This window comes from Leucopleurus acutus (genome assembly GCF_964270905.1).
Source record: "Leucopleurus acutus genome assembly, chromosome: 5".
Classification (NCBI taxonomy): Eukaryota; Metazoa; Chordata; class Mammalia; order Artiodactyla; family Delphinidae; genus Leucopleurus; species Leucopleurus acutus.
In genome coordinates this window covers 117,991,086-118,008,644 of record NC_139147.1, presented here as the reverse complement: position 1 = coordinate 118,008,644, position 17,559 = coordinate 117,991,086, and the positions used below count along the sequence as shown (strand labels likewise).

At 36.2% G+C, this 17,559-nt stretch overlaps 1 protein-coding gene across 1 annotated transcript in view; it reads right to left on the bottom strand.

The window, feature by feature from the left end:
- Positions 1–10,260: 10,260 nt before the first annotated feature.
- The window catches only part of LOC309962063 (phospholipid scramblase 2), a 30,860-nt gene continuing 23,561 nt past the window's right edge, over positions 10,261–17,559 (bottom strand). Inside the window, exons 8-9 of the mRNA XM_082839617.1 lie at positions 13,584–13,745; positions 10,261–11,242 (exon numbers count right to left, since the gene is read on the bottom strand). Of these exons, the coding sequence (XP_082695743.1) occupies positions 11,207–11,242; positions 13,584–13,745 (198 nt within the window). The 3' untranslated portion in view covers positions 10,261–11,206. The remainder of the gene's footprint in view (positions 11,243–13,583; positions 13,746–17,559) is intronic.

Below are 17,559 nucleotides of genomic sequence, written 5' to 3'. Positions count from 1 at the left end.
TGGCTCACTCAGGCCGCGGGGAGGGAGGGGTACGCAGTGCAGGGTGAGCCTGCGGCGGCAGAGGCCAGCATGACGTTGCACCAGCCTAAGGCGCGCTGTGTGTTCTCCCGGGGAAGTTGTCCCTGGATCACGGGACCCTGGCAGTGGTGGGCTGCACAGGCTCCCGGGAGGGGAGGTGTGGATAGTGACCTGTGCTTGCACACAGGCTTCTTGGTGGCGGCAGCAGCAGCCTTAGCGTCTTATGCCCGTCTCTGGGGTCCGCGCTGTTAGCCGTGGCTCGCGCCCGTCTCTGGAGCTCCTTTAAGCGGGGCTCTTAATCCCCTCTCCTCGTGCACCAGGACACAAAGAGGGAAGAAAAAGTCTCTTGCCTCTTCAGCAGTTCCAGACTTTTTCCCGGACTCCCTCCCGGCTAGCCGTGGCACACTAGCCCCTTCAGGCTGTGTTCACACAGCCAACCCCAGTCCTCTCCCTGAGATCCGACCTCCGAAGCCGGAGCCTCTGCTCCCAGCCCCGCCCGCCCCGGCGGGTGAGCAGACAAGCCTCTCGGGCAGGTGAGTGCTGGTCGGTGCCGATCCTCTGTGCGGGAATGTCTCCGCTTTGCCCTCCGCAACCCTGTTGCTGCGCTCTCCTTCATGGCTCGGAAGCTTCCCCCCTCCGCCACCCCCCTATCTCCGCCCGGGAAGGGTCTTCCTAGTGTGTGGAAACTTTTCCTCCTTCACAGCTCCTTCCCACTGGTGCAGGTCCCATCCCTATTCTTTGTCTCTGTTTTTTCCTTTTTCTTTTGCCCTACCCAGGTACGTGGGGAGTTTCCTGCCTTTTGGGAGGTCTGAGGTCTTCTGCCAGCGTTCAGTAGGTGTTGTATAGGAGCAGTTCCACATGGAGATGTATTTCTGATGTATCTGTGGGGAGGAAGGTGATTTCCACGTCTTACTCTTCTGCCATCTTGAAGCTCCTGCTGGGTTTTTTAATTTGAATTCTCTTATTCTTTTTTGATTATACTGAATATTGTGGATGTATGTTCATATTTGTATGAACATTGATATGTGCATCATGTGATGTATTTAATCAGGATTAATTACAATTACAGATATGTTAAATATTTGAAATTTGTAGGCAGTTGTACTTTGATAATCGTTTTTTGGTATGCAGACTACATACAAAGACAGGATACAGGGAAACTAGTGGACTGTTGAAAAAGTATTTAAAATTGGTTTCCCAATAAACCTCATATTTCATTGGCAGTATTTCTAAAGAGTTCTTTGATGTAAATGTTAATTTAAATCCATATATGAAAGATGTCATCTATGAGCTCCAAAATGAAAAAAATGCAGTGCAGTTATTTTATTAAAAAAGTGAGTTGTAAATATATGATATTGAATCTTAGGTATCAACTAGATAGCAAAGTAAATTCACAGATTCTCTTTCAGGGTTTAGACTTTAATTATTTCAGGATAACTGTGGAATGCTAATAGCAGACACAAATAGAAATAATATGAACTTCATAGTTTTCTACCTATGTCTCACTCTTATAAGTCCCCAGACGTAGTAGGTTCTTGGATCCAGCTTAGTGAACAGTCAGAGCCCTTACAAAGGTTAAGAGATTAGAAATGCTGTAAAGGAAAGAGTTTGCATATTTTTGTAAGTAAAATAGCAGTTAAGCACTTACTGCATGCCAGAACTTGATTTGAATGCTATATTGATTATAAAAATTTAATTCTCTGTGTTTTAGTTAAATGTTTTTTAAAATTTTTTTAAATTTAATTTTATTTATTCTTGGCTGTGTTGGGTCTTTGTTGCTGCACGTGGGCTTTCTCTAGTTGCGGTGAACGGGGGCTACTCTTCATTGTGGTGTGCAGGCTTCTCATTGCGGTGGCTTCTCTTGTTGCGGAGCACGGGCTCTAGGCACGTGGGCTTCAGTAGTTGTGGCTTGTGGGCTCTAGAGCACAGGGTCAGTAGTTGTGGTGCACGGGCTTAGTTGCTCTGCGGCACATGGGATCTTCCCGGACCAGGGATCAAACCTGTGTCCCCTGCATTGGCAGGCAGATTCTTAACCACTGCACCACCAGGGTAGCCCTGTTTTAGTTGAATTTTATCACGATTTGACAGGTAATGGATGTTTATAGAGAGTTAAGGAATGTGACCACAGCTGATAGAATTGAAGCCAGGCAGTATACCTTCCAGGGCCAATATTCTTAAACATTGTATGTTCCTTCTTGGCTCAAATATATCCATTTATGAGACTTACCAGTTCAACTTTTCCCTTGTTTTACTGAGGAAAGTAGCCATGATTCCAACATATAAAATTCTTGATTTAATTGGGTTTTGGGATGTGTTTATTTGATAAGCTCATGTGCAACAAAATATATAAGAAACCCCCTTTCATAAAATCAGTCAGGGAAAATAATTTCAATATAAGATAAACGTCTACCATCTCAGCACAGCTGCTTTGCCTTTTCTTTAGTCACATGGGGCACGTCACACAGGAAAGGAGAAGAAAGGATAAGAGCAGATTATTCAGTGGATGTCTTAATCTCTGTAATTGCCCCAGCAACTAGATGGCATCATCAGTGCTTCTCCACCCTCATTCTCAAAAAAAAAAAAAACATTTCTAAGTTGAAGATCCCATACATACATGAGTACACACTCATGCACATATATGTATAGATGTATGTACTGCAAGCTACGTTTACTGAACCACTTGGTCAGTGGGCCATGACATATCAAACTTCTTAACATTCACTGGTTGTTCATGTACAAGTAGTATGAGGTGTGAGCTTAACTGACTCAGTGCTGTCTCAATTGTAAAGTCTACAAAGATGCTGTGTGGTAGCTCCACCACTCTGCACATTTTCCTCATCTGCTCTCTCATCTCTAAAGTGGAGATAATATTATAAAAATATTAGAGTCAAATAAGTTAATATATTGTCTTAGTACATGTCTAATACATACTAAATGCTCAGTATCTGTTAAGTATTATCATCATTATTATCTACCAGGGGTAGAAAATGTGCTTGGATTTATTGCTGATAGGTTCTTTCTTTCTCACCCTTTTTCATTTCTCAATGCCATGTTTGTAGAATAAAGTTTGCCAAATTAAATGAACAGTTTATATTAGTGAGAAGAAGTACAGCTGACTAGACAAAGTAGGAGGTGAATTTTCACCTTGGAAAGATGAACACAATGCACTAAGCAGCCACATTCCTTATCTATAATTTGAATTATACTATTTGCAATCTTTGTTTATGGTTGAAAATATCATATTTACAACTGGGAGATGCTTTTCATTTCCACCAGTTAGAAACCTAAAAGATTTGGGAAATTTATGTGTGAAATCGGCTTGCTTTTTAATTGTAATCTGTTTCTGTTTAGTACCCTCTGGGTTTTCTTAATTTGTTTATTGAGTTCATTAAAACTGGCCATTGTAGAAAACAAACATGAACACATTTCTTACATTTATTTACTTGTTAATTTATATTTTGTTGTTACTGTGCTTTAGAAATCAGTTGATAGCAAACATACTAACTATAGTTAAACTGGGATAACAGTCTAGAAATTTTCCAGATTGCCTTTCTGTATTAAATTGAGTTCTGAAGACTTAACTTGAGATAATACATATATAACTACTAATAGATGTAGCTCTATCATAATACCAGAATTTATTCATAGATATTCACAATCAGATGAGGATTACAAAATATATATATCCACTATTACATAATCCAAAGAAATCTATCTGTGCTATTTATTCCATTTATATTTATAGGGAATAAGTATAATGGAAATTTGGCACATATATTCTGAGTCAGAGGCTTTCATTCTGAGTCAGATTGACTTTCATTTGGCAAATACTGATATTTATCAGGCTTCTTCTATCATATCAGGTACCGTGCTTTGCACTAGAGAATAAAAATTGAAAGGGACTCTGTTCTTGACTGAAAATAGTGCAGTCTAGTGGCAGGGACGCATAAGTTGTATGTCTATAATGACTATATGTAACGTATATTACCATTTTAAACTCGGTAATTTAAAAAATGTGTGCAAGTTAGTATTTTTGTTTCTTTTTCAATATGAGAAGTTTAGCCTTCTAAAATAGCTACATCTTTAGAGGTTTGAAGTTTTAAATGTATTGTAATTTAATAAGGCTTTTAATGTTGTTTGAAAATTTCAAGTTTTCAAAAGTCATTATAATTTTGGAAAAGCAGACAGTTAAGATACTTTAAAAGTATATAAAACAACCATTGCTGACATATGGAAAAGAAGACAACTTCTTTTACAACTTCTGCTTGAAATAATATGTACAGGATTTTCTTTCAAGAACCAAAATTCAGTCTTTATGATTCTGATTGCTAGTGAGATTGAATGTTTATTTGTAAATACACTGGATACTTAATGATTGTTATCATATATTTCCTTGTATTTAACTTTTTTATTTATTTTGACTTGTATTTAACTTTTATAGATTTCTGGGAAATTTAAATAGCTCATTGATACCAATATTATCTTTAAACTTTTTGCTTTTAATTTAGGGCATTTTGTGTCAACAATATAAGATTCTAAATATAAAATTAAAAATTTTCAGTATTTTCCTGAGTTTTTTGTTGGGACACCTTCATCAAAAGAGTGATTATAAAAAAGTAAACTCTTTTGGTTTTTCTACTCTTTTTATAAAGTTTTGTTTTTTGTATTTTGTTTTTCATCTGATATTTACTTTTCTATGTGACACATACAAGGATTTTAACTTTTTCTTTCTTTTTTCAAATATTTTCTGATTATCCTAATGTCATCTTAAAAGTAGTTGACTTCTTACCACTGCTTTAAGATGGCATTTTTATCATATGTGTAATGCCCGTATTAAATATGACTTGATTATTATTTTCATTATGGTGTTTGCCAAGTGTAGGATGGGAGAGAACTTATTTGACATCTTTCCATGTGCAAATAACTGAATGGTTTGAGACAGCAGACTTTAGGGTAACGTAAGTGGAATTAATGACTTCAGTGTAATTACTGAGCTTATGACATGAACTATTTCCTTTATGAAGAATTAGGGCTCACTTTTTTAGTGCTGAATTGAATCCTGGAGTCTCTCGTGTTATCCTTTTTAACAACAGAATGAGTAATATGGAAAAAGAACATATTCTGTTCATAGTTCTTTCTAGTAACCCCAATACGCACACGCATGCACACACACACACACACACCAGCACATAGCCTCTCCTCTACATGACTGTGGATTTTCTAGGTAGAAATAAAACACTGTTAGGTACTCTAGTTGGCTATCTCCTGGATGATCAGAGCACTCCAGGCAGATTAGGGACATTATGCTTTCAATGGCATATTCTCCAACTAATGCCTTTGCTTAGCCTCTATAAAAAAGGTGTACTTTAGAGTGTATTTTAGAGTCATGAAGTAGACACCTTGTCAATGCCTTATTTTTTCCTTCTAGCTTTCTCTTAAACCCATACCCTCATTGTTCGTTATGTCTAAAGAATCCTCATTTTAGTGTTCTGTTCATATGGTCATAAATCTCACCATGAAAACATACCAGTATGAAGACATTGCTGACTGAAAGCGTAAGTAATTGCAGCTCAGTGCCGGGAGGGGAACGTGGAATGCTCCAGACCATCTTGCAAACACATGCAGAGTGCTCACTAGTGACTTTCCAAGGCACTTGTCACTTATGGTTACAGCTGCATTCAGGTCATCAGTAGTCCCTACATAGAGTCTGGGAGGTTGTGTAGTCTGACTTCTTCCCAAGACTAAAACACTCTAAGTTTCTGACCTAGAAGCATTTAAGTTGAAAGTTGAACTGTTTCACTATTTTGAGAGGTTGGAAAATTCTAATTATGATGAAGCACTTTCTTATACAAAGAAAAATCTGTCTATGTATATCATTGGTCCTTGTTCAATGCTTTGGAGGAATAATAATGGTAATAGTAGCTAACATTTTTATAGTGTTTACAGTGTGCCAGGAACTATTTTAAGAGCTTAACACGTAGTGACTTAACTCTCACAACAACTCTATGAGGGTTATACAATTATTGTATCAGTTTTATAGCTGAGAAATCTGGGGCATTACAGAGCAGTTAAGAATAAACTTATCCCACTTCCATAGTTCAGCACCCACATTTTCCCTTCTTGAGGCTGTATACCATTAGTCATTCTTCAAAGAACATGGTTTCCACACTCTTCATCCTTTTAATCATATTTTTTCAGGTGCCAGAGTTCTAAGAGTTTGGATACTCTTATTATAGTATTATTATAGTATTTATAACACCCAGGATGAGGATTATAGACACATCCAGTGCCATAGCTACCAATCTTGTTGTGCACATTATATTTATGTCAGTTCATCCTTAAAAACTGTAGTTTTTTTGGAGGTTTCTTGGGTTTGTCATTAAATAAACTCCTGTTCTCCTTTTACATGAAATGTTGATATCTCTCAATTTCAAAATTTTTCATGATTTTCAGTCAAGTCTGAGATGTTACATGTATCTGTTTAAAATTTTCATTTGTTCCACAACAAGAAGAGAAATATTTATTGAAATTAACTATATGCAAGTCACAGTGTTTTGGCATCACTGGGGATAGGTACAAAAATGATTTTGAGGCAGAGTCTGCCCAGAAGGAGTACACACTGTAGTAAAGAAAATAAATCATAAACAGAAGATACATAGCCATAATATAGGGTAAAATGTGCTCATATTCATAATAAAATTACCATTTTATTTATGGCATGAAAAGAAGAAATACAGACTGAACGAAAATCAGAGAAGAATTCTGATGTAGCAACAATTTTGACATTAAAAAAATGAAGAGCCACTTCTGACTCTAGTTCCACAGGTAAGGAGCTTGGAAGTCGCCTCTCCATCCTAACAAGTAAAAAGCTGAACTGACTGAAAAGTTAACAGCTCTTCTAGGATCTGTAACAGAAGTGAGGATACAAGGCCAACTGCTGTCCCCAAGGTTGGAGAGACAGGTGAACACAGGGAGTCACGGCTTACTGGAGCTAAGGCTCAGGAGCGGAAACCACCGCAGAACCAGTGCCAGAAAAGGAAAATGTATTAATGTACTGACACTCAGTGTGCACAAGTCAGTGAGTTAGAAACTCTACAAGGACCCTGTCATTGGTGGGTGTGGGGAGATGGGGGACACAATTTTGTGAGATTCTCCCTCAGAAGCTCAATCAAGTTCTCACAGTAAATTAAAAAGATAAAATCCCATTGTGCTTCCTGCGTGGGAGGAGAAAAGGTATCATTTTGAAACACACCAGAGCACTCTGTTCTTAACAAGGTCTGCCCTCAGGAAAAAGTACTTACCCACAGCCTAAATGACCTGGTGGAAAGGAAATAACCCAACTCCGGTCAGCTCTAGCCTTACATGTGATAGAAGGGAAATACCCAACTCCAGCCCACTATAGCCATTCTGTTCCATCAAAGAGGGGAGAAAAAAATACTGAAAAAACACCTGTGTAGTTCCCAGTCCAGAAGGGAAAGCTCAGTAAAAGACTGAGATGTAATCATCAGAGTACAGAACACTTCCCACTCCCCTGCATCTCACCACTACATTATGAAAAGCCCTATTTACAGCATTCCTTTTATTCCATATATCATGCCCAGCTATCAGGAAAAAATTACAGGGAATACCAAAAGTCAAAAAACACAGTTTGAGGGCTTCCCTAGTGGTGCAGTGGTTGAGAGTCTGCCTGCCGATGCAGGGGACATGGGTTCGTGCCCTGGTCCGGGAAATCCCACATGCGGCGGAGCGGCTAGGCCCGTGAGCCATGGCCGCTGAGCCTGCGCGTCCGGAGCCTGTGCTCCGCAACGGGAGAGGCCACAGCAGTGAGAGGCCCGCGTACCGCAAAATAAATAAATAAATAAATAAAAAACAAACACCCCCCCCCCCCCAAACCCACACAATTTGAAGAGGCAGGCATCAGAAATAGACATGGAAGGGGTGTTGGAATTACCAGACTGGGAATTTAAAACAACCGTGATTAATATGCTAAGGTCTCTAAGGGATAAAATAGCATGCAAAAATAGATGGGCAATTTAAGAAAGTGATGGAAATCCTAAGAAGGAACCAAAAGGAAATGCTATAGATAAAAAACATTGTGACAGAAATGGAGAATGCCTTTGATGAGCTTATTAGTAGGCTAGACACAACTGAAGAAAGAATCTCTGCGGAGGATGTCTCAATAGAAACCTCCAAAACTGAAAAGCAAATAGAACAAAAACTGAAAAAAACAGAACAGAATATTCAGGGACTATGGGACAAATACAAACGTGCAACATAAATGTAATGTGAATACCAGAAGGAAGAGAAAGAGAGGAACAAACAGAAGAAATGTTTGAAACAATAATGACTGAGAATTTCCTCGTATGGTCAGGCACCTACCCACAGGTTCAGAAAGCTTAGCAAACATGAGGCAGGAAAAAAGTGAAAAACCCTACACTAGCATATTATTTTCAAGCTACATAAAATCAAAGATAAAAAAAAATTGTGAAAGGAGGCAGAGGAAAAAGCACCATACCTATAGAAGAACAAAGATAATACCCGACTTCTGTTTGGAAACCACGCAAGCAAGAGGAGAGTGGAGTGAAATATTTAGAGTGAGAGAAAAAACGCAACCACCCAGAATTCTGTATATGGTGAAATTATTCTTCAAAAGTAACAAAGAAGTGGGTCATTTTCATTAATTTTGTCTGGTATGTGATAAATCCATTCACCTAGCGATGACAGCCTGTTTGGAAATATTCTCTTGACCTCATCTAATTTCTGCTTGTGGAATTTCTGTTGTGCATAACATGAAGTGAATGTATCTGTTCCTCAGGAATCACCTTTTCCTCTCTATACTTTGTGTTTATCTGACTTCTGGGAGAATTTTTAAATATCTCTTTTATCTTATTGTGTTATTTTTCTACCTAAATCAATCGACTATTCCAGTGCCACCATCATACTTTAAAGTGTGGTTATCATACTTTTCGACTTTATTAAAATTTTGCATCATCAGAATGTTCCTTTTTTTTTTTTTCTTTCGCGGGCCTCTCACCGTTGTGGCCTCTCCCGTTGCGGAGCACAGGCTCCGGACGTGCAGGCTCAGCGGTCATGGCTCACGGGCCCAGCCGCTGCGTGGCATGTGGGATCTTCCCGGACCGGGGCACAAACCCGTGTCCCCTGCATCGGCAGGCGGACTCTCAGCCACTGCGCCACCAGGAAAGCCCAGAATGTTCCTTTTTCTCTACTGCCTGTTCCAGAAATATATATGCAACATTTCCTCAAATCTCATTGAGATTACAAATGAAGACATTTGTTTCAAGTCCTGATATTTTTCTCACTTAAATTTCTAATTTTCCATGTATGATGAGTCTTTTCTTTGTAAATATTTAATGAGAGCACATTTTTCTAGTATTTGAACTTAAATAGATTCTGCTGATAGCGTGTGGGTTTCTGCTCAGACCTTCCTTGCATAGTTGAAGAAGGAAGGAGCTGTTCAGATAAGTTGCAGTTTTACTTTGCTTAACCAGAGATCTTGAGTCCTATGCAAAGAAGGAGTAGGAGTAGGGGAGATTGGGAGGAGGAGGGGGAAGTGAAAGCAAGATGTAGCTGTCACAGGGATAATGTCAGTCTCTTAGCCTCATTTTGGGTTGGTTGTGGTACCTGACAGCGGGCTTGGAAAACCCTCCCTTCTCTAACTGGCATAGCTAATGCCACTAGGTCCAGCTGTGCAAGTACCTCGCCTTACCTGGCATGCTGTCTGTACCAACTATAAACTGAATGTGAATGCCTCGGTTACACGTCATCATAGGAATCTGGCATCTGGTGCATTATTTAGGCTAATGAAAGGCGGTCTGGACATCACCTTTTCTGCAGCTTCCTGCCATCCCAGTGTTCTCAACATTAGGAGCTGATGGTGTTGGAGTTCTGCTGAGGATGAAAGGGAATCTCTCCCCTAAGTTCTTATTTCCTAAACACACTTTTCCTTTCCATGAGGTAAACTGTGGGTTGGACATCTCCTCTCACTTGATTCAGTTTTCCCTACAAAACAGGGTATAAAAATTCCTTTAACTTTCTGACAGGAAGAAAACTTAAATTTCCAGCACAGGTATATATTTTGCTAAAGATTATCCTATGCTTTTGCTCTTTTAAAGGAGATTCGAAAGGGAAGGTAAATGTGTAAAGTTCAGAATATCATGTGAGTTGACTGTTCACAGTTTGTTTAAAAACAAAAATCAAATATGCAAAGAAATATATCAGCAATTTTTTATTTTAGTTATTTGATTGTTGGTAAAAATAATCTAATAGACCATTGTAGGCATTTATACTCAGAATATATATGTTCTATTTAATTAACACCTGAGTGATCTGAAAACTATTATGTTCCATGAATGACAGAATACAGAACAGGAGCTAACCATTCCATATATAAATAATTACTTCAAAACTTATAACAATATCCCAGTTTTAGAGTGAGTGAGTCTTTAAATGTGTCGGACAGAATCATTCTTTTTTCACGAAAAATCATTATCAAAAATTGGTAATTTATAGTCTTGTCAAAATGAAAATGTTATTTATAGTTGCAGATTAGCTTACAGGAGAAGTTAAATGTAGTGTGATTTTCTGATCAAAACAATGATTTTACTTTCCCTTGACATAAGAATATTGAGTATTATTTGAATATAATTTTAAAAAAACACTGAAATTATGTTCATTTTGAATTCTTTTGAATATACGGTATTTGCAAAATAACAGTTGTTACATATGAAATAAATTGTAACTAGATTTAATAAAATAATGTGTAAGTTTATATTAAAATTACTTTAAAAAGTCTTTAATTAATTTTGCAATACAAATTGAAAATAAAGCAGAGACTGTAGTTCAAAGTAATTAATCATAGGAAGTTATGTTTAAATGTAAAAATTTCTATATCCTTTCTCCAAAATACACAATGAAACAGAAAATGTATAAAAGAAAATGTATAAAAACATTTATAAGTAAGTGATATTAAAAATAAACTCTTTAATTTGAAAAGTAAAATCATATATCTGGAGCTTCAGGCATCACAGTGTAATTCACATATGCTATAAGAAGTCATTTACATAAAGAGAAAAATCCACCAGTTCTTCTTTTACATAGTCCCAATCGATATAGGGACTTCAGATTTTCTGAGGAGATGTCAATGAATGCATTACCACACTCCTGCTCTCTATTCATTTCTAGTCATTTCAAAAAACATGAAGTCCTAGATAAAAACAAAATACGGAAATGGGTTTTCAGCAACAAAACAGAGATCAGCTCTCAGATGCATAAATGCTAAGGGATCTGATGAAACACAATAACGTATCTACTAAACAAGAAAAATCAACTAATAGGTAGATCTGGGAAAGGTTGATAGCTTCAGCTTTCCATTTTAATGGCAATTAAATCCTGTAATTCTATTCACTTATTGATACCTGTATGAACTTAATTAATCCTCTGGTAATTTCTCTAAACTCCACTTTTTTCATGCCTCTTAGAATGTTCCTCTTTCAATCTTTGTTCCTCAACTTTTTGTACTCCTTCTCTAGTAATATAACTTGTGTTGTGACTGGAGTTCCATGTACAATTTTTAGATTGTTTCTGGAGAATGACAGCCATCTTAGAGTTAGAATAACATCTTAGAATTTTTTGGCCCAGTTTTATGATTTCTCTTCCAAACTTCTTGTCCACTGTGTTCCTCAGCTTGTCTTACTCCATCAATTTCTAACCAGACCCTCTCCCCTACAACTTCTGTCAGGACCTGTGGATTGTACCTCTCTCACATCTATCATTTTCCTTTTTCTCTTTACAAAGAAATAATTGAATCTTTATCACCATTCACTTGCAATTGCACTATTCCAATTTTACCTCTCTTCAATCCATTTGGTACACAGTCACCAGGATTTATCTTTCTAAAATTTGGGTTTATAACTCTTTTATTTATGCATAGCTTAAAATTAACCAGTTAACTAAACAATTTTCAGTATCTTCCCAAGGTCTATAAGATTGGGAAGACTGCCCAATCTACCCCATATTCACTTCCTAATAACCGCACCACCACCACCCCAATCCCATTTCTCACCTATCCAAACACCCCAGACGACTCTCTCCACCCTGTACACACCGTATCTTTGGTTATGGTGTGTAAACCTTTGGTTAAACAGTTCCCCAAGTTAAGGTTAAAATTTTCTTCTCATGTGAAATAAACACTTACTGAAAACATAGTTTTTAGATAGAACTGTGGTTATATTTAAAAGTTTATATAGAAAATACTAAGCCTGTCCCAAAGTAGATAGAATAGTATAAATAAAGTCCCAATGACCACTCACCCAGCTTGGTTCACCAGTTACTCCATCCGCTGTGTCCCTTTTCCCTCACCCCCATTATTTAAAAGCAAATCTGTGATATCATATCATTTTATACCGAAATACTTCAGTATGTGCCCTTGAAGAAAATGGACTGTTTTTGTATAACCACAATAACATATTTTTTTAAAAAAACCTTAATAATTCATTAATATCATCAAATTGCCAATGTTCACATTTCCCTGAGTGTCTTGTAAATGTCTTTTTATATTGGTTTGTTTAAATCAGTTTCCAAACATGGTCTACAAACTACATTAAGCTGATGTTTCTCTCTTTTTATTTTATTTTTATTTTATTTTCCTGATATGTATTTGTTGAAGTAACTGGATCCTTTTTCTGTATGTTCTTTTACTTTTTATTTTTTTTCTGATTGCATCCATATGCCAATATTTAAGGTATTAATCTAGTGACTCCAAACCTTGCTTGCTTTGGAATCATATGATAGCTCGAACAGCTTGAAGGCTTGGATCCACCTCAGGATTTGGTTTACTAGATCTGGGTACATAGTCTTGACACAGGGAGTGTGAAAGCTACCCAGGTGTTTCTACTGTGCAGCTAAGGTTGAAAACCACTGCTCTGTCCCAGGAGCCCTTGACATCAGCTGTATATGGAATCATCTGAGGAGCTACACAAACTTTTAATTCTGAGCTTCTGATTTAGTTAAACTGGAATATGGCCTACTACTAAAAGCTCCCTAGGTAATTTAATGTGAAGACAAGTTCAAAGTCATTGCTGTATCTCATATATTTCCTCTTAATTGGTAGTTCTGTCTAAGGCTTGATTGAATGTAGATTCTTACTACAATTTGTATTTCTGTATTAGATGGTTTAATTTAATAATGAATCAGGCAGAAATCTCTTTGTTTCACTGAGACTTATTCCATTTAAATACACTGGAAGATTCAGACTCTTTTCCAAATCACCAATTTTTTTTTTTTTTTTACTAAAACCAGAGCCTCTCCTTAATATATAAGATCCTCTTGTTACAATGTGAAACTGCATAGACCCTCCAGAGAGAAGCTAGTCATTTGTGAACCCAGAGTAGCAGAAGAAAATGGAATTTCAGAGCTAAAATTAAATAGGACCACTTTCAATAAAACCTACAAATTTAAGGTCATTTAAAAATGTAAAATTTACCAAATTATTTCAGAATGATCCTAGAGAAACCATCTATACCCCAGATTAGCAAGAATAAACTTACAATGAGGAAACATGCGCCGAGCATCACAGCTTTCATTTTCACATCAAGGTCTAAAGGGAACTGGATGCCAAAGTTATCGACATCTGTAAATAACTCTCTCACAAGGCCAGTCCACTGCTTGGAAATCTTGCCAACCACATATTTATCGTCAAGAGATTTAATCTAATTTTAAAAAAAGACAAAGAATTCTAGAAAACTAATAATAAAGCTGCTTTCCAAGTAGGAGTAAAATAAAACAAATATTATATTAAAATTATACGCCATTCATAACTATGAACATTATATCACTCATTATATGCATGTAGATTCCTATATCCATTTATAGATTCATTTAAAAAAACTGTTTCTTTGGTACAGAGAATATGAAAGTAGTTTAGCTGAAATATTTAACATTTTCTATTCTCCATTAAGACATACAGTAATAAGTTAGTTGAATTGAGCCAAAATAAAATTTAAGCAGGAAATATTTCTTTGATGAAATTTCTAGAAGCCATCAGGAAGGTAGTAAGTGAAACTCCTATCTGACTTCTGCTTTAACACAAGCACAGAGAGTTGATATAGGCAGAGTTTTAAAGGTGATGGGAGGCCCCATTATCACCCACTGTCAGTAGGAAAACATGAAATGCCAAGAGCCTGGTAAAGAGGACTGGCAGTTTTGAGTGAAGGTTAAGTAACCAATAGTAACTTGATGAGATGCCTCAGGTCAAAGGTTGGGGTACGACTCGACAACAGGAGGAGGATGAACAACAAAAGAGGAAATGTGTATGGAACAAAAAAAGCTCCAAAGTAAAGTTCTTCTAATTTTACAGTTCTGCCTGAGGAAAGCTCAGGGCCATGATAAAGAGTTGAACAGCTTATAGCCAGAGAAATGCACCCCACCAAGTGGGCATGTGGAGGCTGAATGTAGTCCACACTTGCCAGGGTATATATAGGCAGAGTTGTGTCAAACCGGTAAGAGAAGTGTCCTTTTCAAATATGCACAAGGTACCACACGTGCTGGCAACAACCTTTGAAGACCTAGCTTAGGTTGGGACAGCTACATAAATGTGGGCAAATTAGAAACAGTTGACTCATTTTATTTGGATGTGGGTGGTTAAGTTCTTTAAAAACTTGAAACCTCTAATATGAAAAAGACTGTGATAGCATGGATTACTGTTCATCAAATAGTCATTTCAGTCCCCTCCCTCTGTAAGCCCAGTATACTTTCCTGCACATTGAAATTAGGCTTGGCCTTGTGCCTTGTTTGACCAGTGGAGTGTTAGTGGATGTGACACCAGCAGAGACCTTAAACATGGCTGAGTGGTTTTGCCTTGGTCTTGCTCTCCAGTGATCAGCCACTAGAAAGCATGATCCAGGCAGCTGCTGTTGCTGAAGCTCCAGGATGAACATACCTGGAGCAGACCTGAGACCAACCAACTGGCAGCCTAAATCAGAGCCATCTGTCTGAGCCTAGGTATATCATTTGACCTTCAGACCCATAAGCATGTTTTCTTAAGCCACTGAGCTTTAGGGATTATTTGTTACGCTCTTGTGGCAAAACAAACTAATACAAATTCCCTATTGCACACCTTCATGTTTTGTCTGCTCATAGCTGTCATGTAAGGATTTGAAGCTAGTAATAAAACCTTACATTTTATTTTTTAATTCAATTATTTTTAATTTTTGAAAAATAATTTTAAACAAAATATACAAAAGATAATCAGCCATCATAATCCTACTACTACTCTTACCAGATATTAACACTTCCCCATTTTGATTACTATAGCAAGAAATTTAAAAATTCACCAAAAATTTATGTAAGAGGTAGACATATAATGTTTTAAAGGAAAGGAACAGAAAAGTGAATAAGGATCTACACCTGAAAAGTCAACAGGACTAGATAATTTTTAGCTAAATTCTAGAAAATATTTTAAAAACAGAAAATCTACATAATAAAATGATTGCAACTTCTGGAAGTAATAAACTGGTATTATATTACTATTAAATTTATAAACCTATATATTTAATACAAATAATTGATAAAGGTATTCTAAAAAGAAATCTATAGGTTCATCTCACAACATAAATATAAATACAAAAATCCAAATAGTACATTAGCACATAGAGCCCAGTATAAAAAATACTATAATAAAGTACAAAATACTAAAAAAAAAATCATATAATTCAAAAATATGAGTGTATCCATAGGTCCTGAAAAGGTATTTTATTTACTTACTAATTAAGCATTTATATAACATTTAGTATATGCTAGGCACATAAATGCTTTACAAGTCTTAGGTAATTTTTTCCTCATAATTTCTCTATAGGATATATAGTATTATTACACACAATTTTCATATGAATAAACCAAAGCAAAGAGAGGTGAGTCACTTGTCCAAGTTCACACAAATAAGAAGTCATGGAAATGGATTTCAAACCCAGGTGTTCTTCTCCAGAGTCTGTATTCATGACTGTTATGATGCTCTGCTGTTTAGAAAGTTAAGTATCAATTCTTAATAAAAATCTAGGTCAGGGTCAGCAGGCAAGGGTCAATGAGCCAAATTTAGTCTGCACCCTGTTTTTGTAAGTTTTATTCGGACACAGTTACACCCAATATTTGTGTATTGTGTATGAATACTTTCATGCTAAAATGGCAGACCTGAGTAGTTGTAACAATGACCATATGGCCCAAAACTCTGAAATGTTTTCTATCTCTTCCTTTACCAAAAAAAAAAAAAAAAAAGTATGTTGATTCTTGCTCTAGGTAAAACAGGAATAGAAAAATACTATGAAAAATAGCCAGTATCTTTCTAAATTATGAAACATTTGCTGCTATTTCAATTGAAATCATCAACTTAGTAGGTATACACAAAATTGGCAAATATTATTCAGTTTTGCTGTAAGAAGTATGCTGGAAAAGAAAATAAGTTAATTGGCAAATTAGAAGAGCTTCCATGATTTCATTTGCTATATGATTTTATACCTAGATAAACCAAGTAAATATAGCAAAAATGCCTTCCAAATTAAATACTAGAATATAGTCACAAGGCTGAATAAGAGGTAAACAAAAATAAATAGCTTTTCTCAATATTAACAATAAGTACCTACAAATAGAAATATTCCTGATTAGTAGTGATAATGCCTATAAATTACTTACAAAAATTTTAAAAAAGAGATAGAAGTTCTATATGGTCTTATGAAGAGTACAAAATTAGATATAAATGAATTAAAATATATTACACTTTTGGGATGAGACATGTTTAGCATCATAAATATATTAATTTTAAAAAAATCATAGACAATACAATACTAATTGGATTCTAACTTCTGAAAAATTTAATGAAATGATCTTAAGGTTCACATGAAAGGAAACATCTGACAATAGCAAGAAAATATGATAAAACAGAATGATTAGTGACTGTGTGGCTATGACTAAATATAGGATACATCACTGTTACCATAATTGAACTATAAGGCACTACTGTAAGAAAAGTGGTAACAATGCAATAGAAGAATGAATCTAGAAATTGCCTGTGGAAATTTAATGTATGTCATTTCAGCTTAGCAAGAAATGAATAGTTTACTTAATAAATTGTGATGACACAGTTGTCCAGCCAACTGAGATATATTTATAAAACAAAGTACAAAAGGGGTAGATTTGTGGAAAATATTTGCAGATCAGAGGACAGAAATACAGATGCAGGGTCAATGTCTGCAACACACAAACTACATTTATGAATTGACAAGAAAAAAATAACCCAATAGAAAATACAGGCACCCGATATTAAAAGATAATTCAAAGAGCAAATACAAGTAGCTAGTAAACTTAGAGAAATGTTCATAATCCCTAATGGTCAGAGAATTACATATTAGAAATAATCTTCCCCACTCCCATTTGATGATTTTAGATTTCCTATTTTAGTTTGCAGTTTATCTAAGCTGTATCTGGGTGTTATTTCTTTTTCTTACCAGAACTCCTTGCAATTTCTGAATCTGA